Source organism: Spermophilus citellus (assembly GCF_964194105.1).
Source record: "Spermophilus citellus genome assembly, chromosome: 6".
Classification (NCBI taxonomy): Eukaryota; Metazoa; Chordata; class Mammalia; order Rodentia; family Sciuridae; genus Spermophilus; species Spermophilus citellus.
In genome coordinates, this window is record NC_138187.1 from 161,906,612 (window position 1) to 161,921,205 (window position 14,594).

The 14,594-nt window shown below is 42.5% G+C and overlaps 2 protein-coding genes across 3 annotated transcripts in view; one reads left to right on the top strand and one right to left on the bottom strand.

Annotated features, from left to right (window-relative positions):
• Nucleotides 1-399: 399 nt before the first annotated feature.
• The window catches only part of F5 (coagulation factor V), a 77,630-nt gene continuing 63,435 nt past the window's right edge, over nt 400-14,594 (top strand). For both annotated transcript variants that reach the window (XM_081299051.1, XM_081299052.1), the window contains exons 1-3: nt 400-635; nt 2,784-2,875; nt 14,281-14,403. In XM_081299051.1, coding sequence (XP_081155177.1) covers nt 478-635; nt 2,784-2,875; nt 14,281-14,403 — 373 coding nt within the window. In that variant the 5' untranslated portion in view covers nt 400-477. The remainder of the gene's footprint in view (nt 636-2,783; nt 2,876-14,280; nt 14,404-14,594) is intronic.
• LOC308651651 (ADP-ribosylation factor 3-like) lies at nt 9,167-12,627 on the bottom strand. Its single transcript, XM_081299053.1, has 2 exons — nt 11,894-12,627; nt 9,167-9,650 (listed from the first exon to the last, which is right to left on the bottom strand). The coding sequence occupies exons 1-2, from the start codon at nt 12,433-12,435 to the stop codon at nt 9,386-9,388; spliced, it is 807 nt and encodes a 268-aa protein (XP_081155179.1). The 5' UTR covers nt 12,436-12,627; the 3' UTR covers nt 9,167-9,385.

Consider the following 14,594-nt stretch of genomic DNA (forward strand, 5'->3'; position numbering starts at 1 on the left):
AATGCCCCTTTCCACTGGGGGTAGGAAGGCTGCAGAGTCTCAGTGTACTGGGAATTGCAGAGTCTGGTAAGCACAAACTCTGACACACACACCATGGAAGGTGGGAGGCTACTGCTCCAGTAGCTTCAGCCAGGGAAGTGTGGCCTGTGAATTCCTGGGCACTGTCCCTCCTATTGGATCCTCTAGCAAGATCTCTGCCTGCCTTTTCTTTACCTGTAGAAAAACAGTCACTAACTGTCCCTCTTGTCCCTTTCCTCACCAAGGACAGTGATCTTACCACGCCCCTGCAGGGACAAGCCCCAGGAAGCTGGGAGGGAGGGTGAGCCAGAGGCTGCAGGGGAGGAGGACACTGCCACCCACAGCCTCCCAGAGCTCACTGCAGCCAAGACAGTTCACAGTGCAGCACCAGGCACCTCAAGCTGCCAGGCAAGCCCTGCTGGTCCCAGGAGGGCAGAGGGCAGGAGAAGGGAAGGAACCATGCTTCTAGGCTGCCCACACCTCTGGGTACTGGTGGTCCTGGGCAGCTGCTGGGCAGGCTGGGGGAGACACGGGGCTGACGCAGCACAGCTGAGGCAGTTCTACGTGGCAGCTCAGGGCATCAACTGGAACTACCACCCTGAGCACACAAATCTAAGGTAATTCAGGTATGGTGTCCAGGAGGGGTAGCCAGGGTGGATAATCTAATGTTTTAGAGAATATTACTTTTGTAATTCCACAGGTGTGTGTGTGTGTGTGTGTGTGTGTGTGTGTGTGTGTGTGTGTTTTCAGGTAAATAAGTACATTTAATCAAGTATGAAGAGCATAATAAACTTGGTGAGTGCTAATTTTGCTCCACTAACGTGGAAAATATTCAACTTGATTGTTTAGACGCTGCTTTCTTTTCGTGAGTTTGTTTTCAGTACAGTTTTGTTAGTAGTCTGATTGTCGGTTTAACATATTGATTGATTCACAAACACCAAGCTCCCTCATCTGCCTTTCCTACCAGCTCCCATTCCAGATTTTTACTAGTTCAGTATTTTTATGGCATTTCTAGTTACATATTATTTATTCCATTGTCACATAACTTCATCTCCTAAAACTAAAGTTGTGCACCTTGTACTTTATTTTGAGCAGATAATTATTTTGAGCTGAATAACTACTGCCATCATTTTGTTGCTTTCTTAAAAATGACTTTTAAAACATCAGTCCATGTAAATGCGACACTTCAGTACTTTCACTCTGTCCTGCTTCATATTTGGCTTATTCATGGCTGTTCACGGTGACTCTTAATTTTTTCTCTCTTAATCACTTCCTGGAGTATGGTTTACCCTAGATATTTTGGTAAGGTTACTATTAAAAGGCATGTGTCAGTAAGAGGAGGTTTAAATAATATCAAACCATATCTTTCAGTTGCAAACTATATTTTTCCAATTGAAAAGTTAAAATGAGACTTCCTAGAAATTAACTAAATCATAGGGTCTATCCAATATTTCCAGCTAATCTTATTTTTATTTGTTTTAAATGGTAAGCCTCCTAGTGTGATCACTTAGCATCACAATTTAGATGATTGTGAAAACTGTGTTCCTCTTTTGCAATTACAGAACCAAAGCAATCTTCAAAAAAAAAAAGTAATATTCTGAGTCTTTTCCATGTATCACAGTAACTCTTTTAAAAACTCCATTGTAACTGGGTTATATAAGAGGGCATTATATACTATCTTGGTCATATGTACAAAGAAATTCTTTCTTTTAAAAGATAATAATTTTAAATATTGCATTTCTAGATGATTCATCCAAGTTCATGCCCACACCCTTAGTGAACTGTTACTCCCTCAAACCCCATAGAAAATAACACTTTTTCTGACACTAATCTTGCCTGCTCATGGGTGGAACAGGAGCTCTGTCCTGGCTTCCCTGTAGCATGTGGTAGTTATGCCTGGGGGTGGGGATGGATAGATGCAGGCCAAAGCATACAAACCAAAAGATCAAATGTACAATGTGAGGACCACATTGTGCTGGCAGGTCTTCCCTGGGTTAGGAAAGGAGGATGGACCAATTGTTGACAAGGGGGCCACCTGCAGGACTTTCTCCTTTCAGAACCTCTGTCATTCCTGTGGAATATGGTACTGTAGTTATTATGATTCAGAACCCTGTTGAATGTAGAAATAAAGATTAAAATAGAGATTAACTGGGTCAAGACAGAGGAGAGGAAATGATTTTAACCACGTTGGATCCTGGCTTTGTCATATATCAACTGTATTTCCTTAGAAAGTTACTTAATCTTTCCAAGATAGTTTTTTCATTTGTTTCCAACAGGAATCTGAGTTTTACTCCATTAGCTATCTCCACCCTCTCAAGCAGAAATAGGGTCCAACAAATTGATACAAATTTATAACATTTCCCAGTGGCTTAAAATTATAATTTGCAGGAAGTGTTTTATGAAAAATTGTATTTGACTGATCAGTTGCAAATAGCTCACCTATTTACTTTTAAGTGACTTGATCATATTTTTAATCATTTAAAACCTAACCTAAAGTTTGAGTTCATACAATGATTTTAGGTTCCTTTTAAGAAAATTGATTCTGAGAATCATCATTAATTAGGGCATTCTAAACTTATGAAAGAATATGATCACAACATACTATTTTTGAAGAGTCCAATAATTATTTCATTAATTACACTTATTGTTCATATCTATAAAACACTGTCATTCTAGACATCTGAGGTTATGAGAGATATACTTGGTTATAATATGAGTAGATGTTATATGCATCGTTCAAATTAATGTTTGTGTTTTGATTCCAGTTCGAATCCTTTTACAACTTTCTTTAAGAAAATAGTCTACAGAGAGTATGAAGCATATTTTAAGAAAGAAAAACCTCGATCCAGCATTTCAGGTAGGCTGAAATATATTTATTTATTTGCTTAATCATTTATTTTAAACATAAATTTTTATGGATCATTTGTTATTTATCTGTGTCTAAAGTACCTATTTAGAATGTGTGTGTGTGTTTGTGTATGTGTGTGTTTGTGTTTTTACCAGTATTGGATATATAGGATGTTGGCCCAGTGCACAGTGAGAGTGTGGGACCCCTTGCTCATGTTATTAAGAATTTTCAAAACAGTGACAGCAACTCATTAAAGCAAACAAGGATCCTTCTGATTAGGGGGTCCTTTCAAAAGGTACACATTGTATGCCCATGAAACCAGTGATGTTTTTAGTCTTGGTCAGAATAGCTAAACAAAACTTTTAGGAGTTTGACTTTTTACCCATTCATCTAACAAACCACCATGGAGCACTGTTGGGGGGTTGGCATCGAATTAGGTACTGTGCGTGCAACAGTGGACAAAGGGGGCTCAAACACATCTCCGCAGGGCTGTGGGTTGGTCTGAAAGGCACAGATGTGTCTTAACAGCATGATCTTTTGTTTCAATCTGCCTTCCTGAATTCATTCAAAGGAAGTATGTATAGCTAATTCTTTGCATCTCTTTCTCATCTATATTGTTTATTTGATCACAGAGACTAAGTGGATTAGTGGTCTAAGATCTTAATTATGGAACCACATTCCACAGAAATGAGAGAAACCATCAAAGAAGAACTTCTTTCATTTGTGTCCCCTTGAGAATGATCCCAGCACACTTCTTTAGCCAAACAGAGGCCTGTCATCTACCCACACTCAACCACCACCTCTCCAACTCATCCCAGTCTGCCCTGCCTCCTCTGATCTCCCTTAATCTTAAATCTTTCCTCAACTAGTCTTCCCTTCATTCAAAAATCAAAAACAACAAAACCAAACCATAATCAGGTAAATTCCTGAAAGGAAAGAAATCTCACCATGACCCTGATGATCTTTTCCTTTATTCGCCTTTCCTTCACCCCTTGAATGAGGAGTCTACATCATTCTCTCAGGTTCTTTTCCTTATATCCCTTCTCTACTATGGTACAATAAGATAGAGTTCATTGAAATTACTATCAAAACAGGGTCCCTGTGACCACAAGGATGTCAGTGCCCACAACTTCTTTCCAGTTCTTTTACCATTGCAGGATATTTAACACTATCCCTTCCCAAGGTCTCTGTGCCTTGTTTCCCTCTGTTTTCCTTTGCTTTTCCTTCTCAATATCCCCAGTATATCTTACAACCTCAATCCTACCGCAGCTTTCACAACTATCTACCAGGGCCAGGTTCTCTCTGAAACTATGTGGTACATACCCTCTACCAGCAGAAATACCTCTGCCATCTTAAATATACCCTCAGCACCATGAACTAATTCCTACTTCCAGGGATGGTTTTGAGGATCAACTGAGCTAATAAATACAAAGTAGTTATAATAATGTTAACACATATTAAGAACTCAATAACAAGTTAGCTACGTTATCATTATTGTTGCTCTAGTAGTTGTTAATGTTATCTCTATTTGATTGTATATATCATTGTATTATGGCCATCTACATACCTATATTTCTTAACTCATTTATATATTCTTTGTATATGATTATTTACATATTCACTTATCCTTAAATAAATATACATCTAAATATTCTTTTCTTTTTTAACACTGTGTATTAAGAACTATGAAATTCTAGGTTCTAGGAAAATAAAAGTGGGTAAGACCTAGAGCCTGACTACCAGGAGCCAACCAGTTATTGGGGATGACCTATAATTAGAAAGGTCATGACAGAACAGAAATAAGGAAAACTATAATGAGAGATCTATAGTAGGACATCAGAGATCCACCATCTCCAATCTAGTAGTCATGAAAATCTTCCTATTTCTAACTTGATAGCTAAAGGGAAAAAAAAGAGAAGGATCCAAGTAGTGATTAGGGATGGAGATGCATTTTAAACCAAGGTAAAGCAGTACGTGTAAAAATTCAGAAGTTAGAAAGCATGGTGTATTAGGGGAACAATAACTGGATCAGCACAAACATCAAAGGAGAAATTGACAAAACATGCAACCAGATGGGGACATAGCTGGATTGAAACCATAGAAAGGCTTTATCTTGAGGAAAATAGGAGGCTCTGAAAGGATATATACAGGAGAGACTTGGATTTGTACTTTAGAAGGAGAATGGGTGAGAGAAAGCCAAGTCCACACCAGAGAAGCAAGTGATGGGACTTTGGGGTCAGTCAAGGTAAGAGGCCATCAGAGAAGCTGAGGTGGAGAAAATCAGATGATTCCAAAGATATTGAGGAGCCTAACTTGGTAATAAATTATATGTAGATAATGAGGAAGAGAGAAGAATTATGATTGACTCAGACTCCTAATTTGAACAGCCGAACAGATATGCTGCCCTTCAATGATAAAGAAAATTTAGAAATAGGAGAAAGTTTTGAGGAAAGTTTTGGGGTTTGAGATAGCATTGGAACATCTACCTAGTGACTCAAATGAGAAGACAGCGGTTTGACCTTCAGAAGAGACATCAAGCTAGATATAAATATTTGGGAAACATCAGAACCAAGATGGTAAATGAAGCTTTGAGAAAGTATGAGATCACTCATGGAGAGTTTAAGGAGAAAAGGTAAAATAATTCAAAGGAGCAACAAGATTCAAGAGATGGGATCATTCTTTCCTGAAATCTGGCTTCAAATAGGAGGAGAGACAGGTTAGCTCTAGAGGAGAATTAGGGGTCTAAGGATATTTTGGAGTTTTATAAAACAGAATATAGAAATCTAATATATTAGGGAAGATCCCAATTAAAAGGGTGAGGATAAAGACATCTGAGAGAGAATAATTCATGGAGCTAGACATAGAAGAAGCAGGAAGTGCTGGGATTCAAAGCTTGGGCTGTCTCAGCTTTAAGAAGAAGGGCTATTGCCTTCTCTGGGGGATAGGAGGAGCGGTAAGGTTGCCCATAAAGTTAGTTTGTAGCGTGGACACAAGTGAAGGATCTCCTCTATCACAGAGCCCATTCATTTTCATTCTTCGGTTCCAAGCTTAGCATATGTACTTTAGGACTGTTTAACGAAATTAAATTGCAGGTGGGTAAAAGGGAAAATCGGCTTCGAAACAGTCCTTAGGTCTAGAAAAGAGAGATTAGCAGGTATTTGAGGTTGTACCTTTTGTGGCTTTTGACAAGTTAACTAAATGTTTATGTCATACTGGGTGGGACATTCACTGGGTAGGACATTCACTGAGTGCCCCAGTAATAGAAAGGACAGCTGTCAGCCTGCGCTTCCAAGCAATAAGAGAAGAATACTGTGATGGAAATCCTTTCAGACGATAAACTTTTACAGTGATTTTCTATTTAACCTTATTAACTATAAGTGGACCTTGAGAGTTGATGAAGCAGCCTTTGGTTTACGTTTAAGTTCATTTCACTTTAAGTATTACTTTTCTGTCAACTCCTGCATATCTCAGATTGCATTTGTTTTAGGTGAACTAAGCATATTAGCATCCATTTTTATGCAATCTTTTCTTGAATTCCCAAATTTGTTTAACTATGATGCCCTGAAAAGTAGGAGTTGGTATTGTAGCTGAGACAAGGAAGCAGAGCTGGTGTGAAGGAGAACCTCAGATTTTGATTGAGAAGGTCTATATGTGAACACTGCCACTAACCATGAGTTCCCCAGCCTCCACCTGTATCATTTGTACCTTTTCTTTACTTTCTGCTCTGCTCATCTGGTAGGTATGGTTCTGGCTGACCCCTGAACAAGTCACAGTGTTGCACTTCTGCAGGGTGACCTCAGAAGTTGTTGTAATTGTGGATGGAGCAAGGCTAAAGTCCAGTGATATTTGTGGGCACTGGACAGGTGGAGGGCAAGGCTCATTATCAGAAATTTTATCACAGGCTTTAAAAGAGCTAGTGATGGGTTTCTGAATCTTTTCAAGGAAGATTATGAAATGTTTGTCTCCAAAAGAGTTTTAAAATAGCTGCTCCTTGTATCATGTAATCCACTGTTCAGTGGAGAGCAGGGGACTAAATTAGCTCATCTCATGCCATTCTTTCTACCTTCTCAATTCCATGAAACTGGGTACATGCTATGTTTCTTTCCCCAAGCTCCAAGGTAGGCCTTTTCCCAGCAAGTTCTGGGTACTGAGGGGGAAGGTGGAAAGGGCTTATGGAGGAGCTAAAGAGCAGCTCAAAAATATTCAGACATGTGCTTGCCTGCATGTATTAAGGAATCTGATTTTCATCCATGAAAACACCCTTTAGTTTTGCTTAACTCTGAAGAAGCTGGAAGGGAGCTGAATAAAATCTCCAAACCGTTCAGGTAAAATAACTTAGGAGACTTGTTCTGGGCATCTGGCATTTAAAGCCATGTGATGCCAACAAATGGATTAACCAGGCCAGGGAACCATGGCAACAAAATGTGGCACAGGGTGCAATAGTACTGCCAGTACTGTTGGGCTCATGGGAAGCCAGGAAGATGGGAGTAGCCAGTGGGACTTCCAGGAGGAACCAAGATGGAAGGTAGCAGCCAGACAGAGGTCAGTGGTGGAGTCAGACATGCTCAGGAGCCAATAAAGCTGAAGAATTCTGGACTTTTCTAGGAAGGGGAGGGTCTGGTTTGCTCTGTGGAAAGTGGGAAAGAAAGCTTTAGCCCCAGAGTTTGAAGAGCTGAGTCCTAGTCCCAGCAATGCCACCAAATTGCTGATTTACCTTGGGCAAACCATTTACTCCTCCCTCCCAGACTTCATGAACCATCTCTAAAATGAATATGGAACTACATGACCTCCATGGTCCTGTGCAGAGCTAACATAAAGCAAATGAAAGAAAGCTTCAGGTATGGAGCAATATAAACCCCAGGAGTAGGAGTTCTTTCTCAGGAACAAGACAACAGTGCAGACAAGTGAGGGAAAGATAGGGTCTCTATATCAGAAATGATAGGTTACAGTTAACCATTGCTGCTGGAGCCAATCACCACAAATTTAGTGCCTTAAAAACAACACAAACTGGTTCACTCTCTTACAGTTACAATTCTGGAGGTCAGAAGTTCAAAATGGGTTTCAATGAGCTAAAATCCAGAGCTGTTTTACTTCTGGAGGCTCTGAAGGAAAACCATTTCCTGGCCTTTTCCAGTTACTTAAGCTGCCTGTGTATTCCTCCATCTTCCACGTCAGCAGAGAGGCACCTCTAACCTCCCATCTCTCTCCCTTTTGCCCTCAGCCTCCCTCATTTTGCAGAGATTGGGACTAAACTGAAGCTTCTCACATGCCAGGCTATAAACTACCACTGAACTGCATCCCCAGCACTTACCTTCTAAGATGCTGTTTCTCCCTCTTATAAGAACCCTGTGACTACACTGGGCCCACACCATAGCCAGAAAAACTTCTTCCTACCAAAATGCTTATCACATGTGCAGAGTCCCTTTTGCCATATAAAGTAGCATACTAATATATCATAAGCATTAAAACATGGACCTCTCTGGGAGGGAGGGGACATTATTCTGCCTACCACATCCACCTAACAAAACAATCCCATAGTGTGTTCCATTTCAGAGAACAGCACTTTCATCCACCCAACTCCCCAAACCAAAACATCACCATCCACAGCAACTTGATCTCCCTCACCTTCCACCCTGCTCTAGCCCATCAAGTCCTGACAAGTTAATCCCCCAAAGAATGTCTCATGTCCCTCCTTATCATCTCCACCACCATAACCTGAATGCACCTACAAACCTTTCTCAGGGAGTTCTCACACCGGTTTCTCCCAGATCATTCTCCACAAATGCAGCCAGAGATTATCGATATCTGGTCCATGTTGTATCTTGCTGCAAACTCTTTGACAGCTCTGAACACTAGTAGGTCACAGCAAGTTTATACTGTTCTATACAGTAGTGACCACCACTACTGTCTAGAAGTCCTATAAGGCCCTGAATGAGTGGGCCAGGGATGCAGTCTTCACCTCACCTTCCACTTTGCTCTCTTACCTCCTAAGCTCTCTATGGCCTCCTGCCAGTTATCCAAATAGGCTGAGCTTTCTGGCATCTCAAGGCCTTTGCACATGCAAATCCCACTCCATAGAAAGCCCTGCCCATCTCTTGGCCTCTCTGCCCTTGGACTTCAGTTAGAGCATGACTCCCTCTGGAAAGTGTTTCCCAAACCTAACCCTCTCCCTGCGCAAGAGTGGACTAGATCCCCTTATCTAATACTTTTCACGATACCCTGTACTATTCTGCCATAAGGCTTACTGCAGTTTATAATTACATATTTCTTTTTTTTTAAGCTGCATAAAACAAGTTTAATTTCCAACCAAGGTCACAGTCATTGTGTTATCCCACATTTTGAGCAAGGATAGAGAAGGTGAGTTATTAAACATATACAGTCTACATTCCAAAGGAGGAAAAAAGAGAAAAACCAGATCAAAACTGCATTTACCACTATAACACCACAAACAAACTTTGGAGTACAGGGAGGAGGGGAGTCCCCAGAAAGAAGAAAACTAGAACATGGGAAAGCACAAAATTAAATCCACCTGAGGAGACCAGGAAAGGGAGTGTCCAGAAATGAAATGAAATACCCAATCCTAAAAAATGCTATTAGGTGAATGGGAATGTAGAAAGGCCCACCCCTGCTCAAGGACCTGGCAGTCAGGGATGCTACTAGATCACTTACTGTCCCCTGCTGGAAAGATCTGAAGCAGCATGAATGCAATCTCCAAGGCTGCTTCCTAACATCCTCAGTCCCATATTGGTCTCTGGACCTCTCAAACACAAGATGGGGTTGAAGCCTAAAACAAGGAAAACATATTTGGAACTGGCATCTAACTAGGGAAGGTCAAAAAAGGAGTGAGGCAGGAGAAGAGGCAAAGTCCTCTCCAACTGCAAAAATACACAGTGGGGAATCAGAAATAGGAAAAAAAAAAAACAAGGAAAAGAAAGACAAGCAGGCAACAGTGGTGAATAAACTGAGAAGGCAAAGGAAAGAGTTCAGAGAGGGAAAGGCAACAGGGACAGCACAAAAAAATCAGGAAACAGAGCAAAGAAAATATATGGAGGAAATAATCTACAGAGTCAAAGAGTGAATGCATTTTAAAATGGAAAAAAAATGAAACAGAACCTCCAACACCCCCCCCCACACACACACACACACACAACCACACACAAAGGCCTAGAGAGCAAGATACCTGCACACACCCACTGCATTTTGGGTAACACCACTAAGTAACTGGCACTGAGGGAGACACCCCTAAACCTCTTTCACAGTTCAAATCTGGGTGGGGTCAGGAGTATTGATCTGCTTGCTGTAGACAAAGATGGCAGGAAATCTGGCCCCATGGAGTGGGGCTTGGGACAGGCCTTCTGGAAAGTGGTCCCTTAGCCCCAGGGCTCAGGCCTGAGCCCTGACCTTAGCAGAAAGGTTATAGGCAGCTGTCTTAGAGCTCAGGGAGCAGCCAGCACACACAGGAGCCCACAAAACAGCGACAGCTTCACAGAATCTGCAGAAGTCAGGACTTTAGGGACAAGTGCCCCCTGTAGACAGACACAGTAGCAGCAGCTTCTGAACAATTACATAATAATGAGGGATGGACCCTGAAGACCACTGTCTCCTACCAGCACCAATCACCACCATTCAGGGTCCAGTTTCCTCCAATCCAATCCCCAGATCCATTTATGGTAAGTGAGTTGAGGACAGGGGAAGGCTGTTGGAATGAAGGGGAAGGGGACAGCAAGGATAGTTTGAGGGCCTGGAAACAATACAAAATCTTCAGCTCTCAGCTCGTTCTGTACTAGAAAAAGAGAATTAGAGAATAAGGGGATTGATATTGAGGTCTGCTATGTCAACCCAACTCCATGGCTTCTCATTAGACTACCCAGTCAGTCCTGATCTGGCCAGCAGGACTATTAGGGTGAGAAAACTTCTGACAAAGGACAAATGAAACCATCCAGCCCCCAGGATCAGAGGGCAAGGCACAGGAAGGCAGGAATAGGACTGACCCATGCCTCACCTCTTAATAACAAACAAGGAATGTAGAAACCCTGAAGCCTTCCCCACCACAATGCACCCCACCCCTGTGTACCCTGGGTCCCAGCCTTGCTATCTCTACCTCCCCCTCAAGCTCCTGAAGAACAGATCTAAGGATAGTGGGGGAGGATCAGTTAAACACTCTGGGCTAACAACGAGTAGGTTTCTCTTTGCTTCTCATTAATAAGGCAGAGCAGAATGGCATCTCCTTGGGAACAGTCACCGAGGGATAAATGGCACCCCCTGCCCTAAGAAGGGTGGAGAAAGGGGTATAAGGAAGATGGTGGTAAAAAATCCATGATCTATCCTATCATCCAGGAACACCTACCTGCAGAGAGGAGAGGGATGAGTCCAAGACAGGCAGTCCCGTCTAAATGAAACCCTCTTCCCTTTATCTCAGCACAAGGAAGGGACAAATGACAGGCTCCACTGGGCAGTGTCCTGGCTGTAAGCCCTGAGCTGCATTCCACACCTCCCTCTTTCCCTGTGGACCCCAGATATATATCTCTCTATACATGTATATACAGGCGCACACATGCATGCACACACAGAGAGGCCCGTGCAATTTCCATGTAGAACAGGGAGAGGGTGTCAAAGAAAAGGAAGACAAGGAAAAGGAGAGGGGTCTAAAGGGGACAGGAAAGGGACTCAGATGCCAAAAGCACAGCAACCAGTGCCAAATGAACAAACGGAGAGAATACCCCATCCCACCTCCCAAAACCCAGAGAGTGAAGGGGGTACCCCATGAAACCATAACAACCTCGTTTTTGTTTTAAATCCAGTAAATTGGAATGATTCATCATCAGGACAGTAATTGGGGACTGGTCATGTCGGTGGACAGGGAGAGGAGGAGAGTCGGGGAGGCAAGGCTCTTGCTGGGCATGCAGACATGATACCCAGGGCCCTAGCCACACTTGCAATGGAGGGGAAGGGGTAGGGCTAGGATAGAGAAACAATAGGTATGTAAGGAATGGGTAGGGTAGTCGGATAGGGCTGCCTGGCTCTCACTTCTTGTTTTTGAGCTGATTGGCCAGCCAGTCCAGGCCTTCATACAGCCCATCCCTGCTGGTAGCACAGGTAGCCTGAATGTACCAGTTGTGATGGCGCAGGGAATGTAGGCCCAGCTTGTCTGTGATCTCAGCAGCATTCATAGCATTTGGTAGATCCTGTTTATTCGCAAAGACAAGGAGCACAGCATCCCGGAGCTCATCCTCTGCCAGCATCCTCATCAACTCTTCCCGGGCCTCATTCACTTGCTCTCGATCATTACTGTCAACCACGAATATCAAGCCTTGAGTGTTCTGGAAGTAGTGTCTCCAGAGAGGCCGAATCTTGTCCTGGCCACCTACATCCCACACTGTGAAGCTGATGTTCTTATACTCTACTGTTTCCACATTGAACCCAATGGTAGGAATGGTGGTGACAATCTCCCCCAGTTTTAGCTTGTACAGTATAGTAGTCTTCCCTGCAGCATCCAGGCCCACCATCAGGATGCGCATCTCCTTCTTCCCAATCAGGCTCTTCAGAAGGTTTCCAAAGATATTGCCCATGATCACAGCAGCTGCTTTCTGAAGACAGTGGGGCCCAAGTCAGGGCAATGGCAGTCTGGTCCCTGGTATGGAAGACTTGATCCTGTTCCAGCTCCCAGCTCTGCCGCTGCTACCACCGCCTCCTCCCCCGCAGGTTCGGCTCGGCTCTCGCTCTCTTTCCTCCGGCTCCCCAAGCCGACTTCAGCGCCGCTGCTCTCCCCAGCTCCCTCCTTCCTTCCCTCCACCTAGCACCAGAAGCCGCGACCGCGACAGGAGCTGTGCGGCGCACCCCCACCCCCAGCCCAGGATACTTCCCACCTATAATTACATATTTCTATAATCACTTGTTAAAATCTGTCTTTATACTGGGCATGGCGGTGCATGCCTATAATCCCAACAATTTGGAGGCTTAGGCCAGAGGATCACATGTTTGAGTACAGCTTTAATAATTTAGCAAGTCCCTGTCTCAAAATAAAAACAATAAAAAGGGCTGGAGAAAAGCTCAGTGGTTGAGTGCCCTTGGGTCCAATTTCAGAATCTGTCTTTCCTACTATCTTACAAGTTCTTATAAAGGCAGGGAGTGTATCTTACTCTTCATGCACCGCAGCAGTTCTGAAACCTGGAGGATGTGGACAATCAATATTTGTTGAATGAATGAATACAAAGTGGAGAGTGCAGGATGAAGAGGTAGTTTAAAGCTCAGCTAGATTTCTGTTTTAATGATGGCTTAGCCTCTCATTAATTGTGTAATATTGGGCAAGATATTTAAATTCTCCAAGGCTTAATTTCTTTACCTGTAAAATAAGAATTCTAATGTCTCTCTTAAAGATTTATTGTGAGGATTTAATGCAAGGGCCCAGGGTGCTTGACCGTCTGGGGGAGTGTGGAGGCTGCATGATTAACCATCACTACTGCCAGTGAATGCTCCATGACTGCTATCAATTCCTTCTCCTACTTCTGCAATTTCTAATGGGCAGAAACCAATCCCATGAGGCTTTATAGATGACTTGATCCAGTCACTTGTCTGAAATGGGACTTCCTCTGCTTTCACTCTTCCCACCAGTTTATTCTCTTCACAGCTAGCATGGACCTTTAAAACATGTCTGCCCATCTCTGTTACACAAAGCTCCAGTGACTTGCCATTTTATATAGAAGAAAATCCAAATTTCTTACCATAGCCATGGGGCCTTACATGATCTGCACCTCACCTCCACCTACCTTGTCTCTTCTCATTCTTCCCAGGCTGTTTTTCTCATTGTTCTTTGGATACAATCAGAAATACACTTCTGATTTAGGAATTATGAACTTGCCTCAGGGCCAGAGAGCTGTGTAAATTAGGCCTCTGGGGTCTCCTACTTCAGAGAAATATTAAGATACCACTACTTCACATCCCTGGTGTAACTGAAAATGATCTTTCTTTTCTTGACCAAAGATAGCAATCTTTCTGCACATATTGTGTGACACTACGTTGTGTACAATCAGAGAAATGAAAAGTTATGCTGCAATTGTGTACAATAAATTAAAAAATGCATTCTGCTGTCATGTATACCTAATTAAAATAAATTAATTAATTTAAAAAATAGCAGTCTCTAAGGAAAGGCAGTGGATCAGAGTGGGACCTGGTCAGAAAGGTCTCCCCTGCTCTCTTGACTTGCTCTGGGTCCAGCCAAGGATTCCACACCCTGTTTTGACTATATGTAGTGAAGAGTTAATGTGCTGACAGGGCCTTCTAAATTAAAGAGAAGCACATTAGCTTCAGGACCAGGAGGAATGACAACAATTGCTTCTGGAGTTTCTCTACATGTTTTTCCCACTTGGCACCACTGTCATTGATGATCCTGAAACACAAAATCTTTGTTTCCATAGGACTTCTTGGACCTACTTTATATGCTGAAGTTGGAGACATCATGAAAGTTCACTTTAAGAATAAGGCAGACAAGCCCTTAAGCATCCATCCTCAAGGGGTCAAGTACAGTAAGTTCTCAGAAGGTAAGGGCAATGGCATATTCTTATGTCATTTCAAAATTTAGAACTGGTATTATTAACTTGTGTTATTCGGGAAATATTCTTTCCCTCAAATGGTAACTATAAAAATTGTTGCCTTTATAAGTTTCAGAAATGCAAAAATAAATAAATAAACAAACAAGCAAGCTCTGGAGTCATCTAGACCTTAGGTTTTC

Coding starts and splice junctions, on each gene's coding strand:
- LOC308651651 (XM_081299053.1), bottom strand. CDS start 12,435: ATGGGCAATATCTTTGGAAACCTTCTGAAGAGCCTGATTGGGAAGAAG. Junction 9,651..11,893: donor AATCAGCTCAAAAACAAGAA/GTGAGAGCCAGG, acceptor TCCTTGTTTTAG/GCTTCAACCCCATCTTGTGT.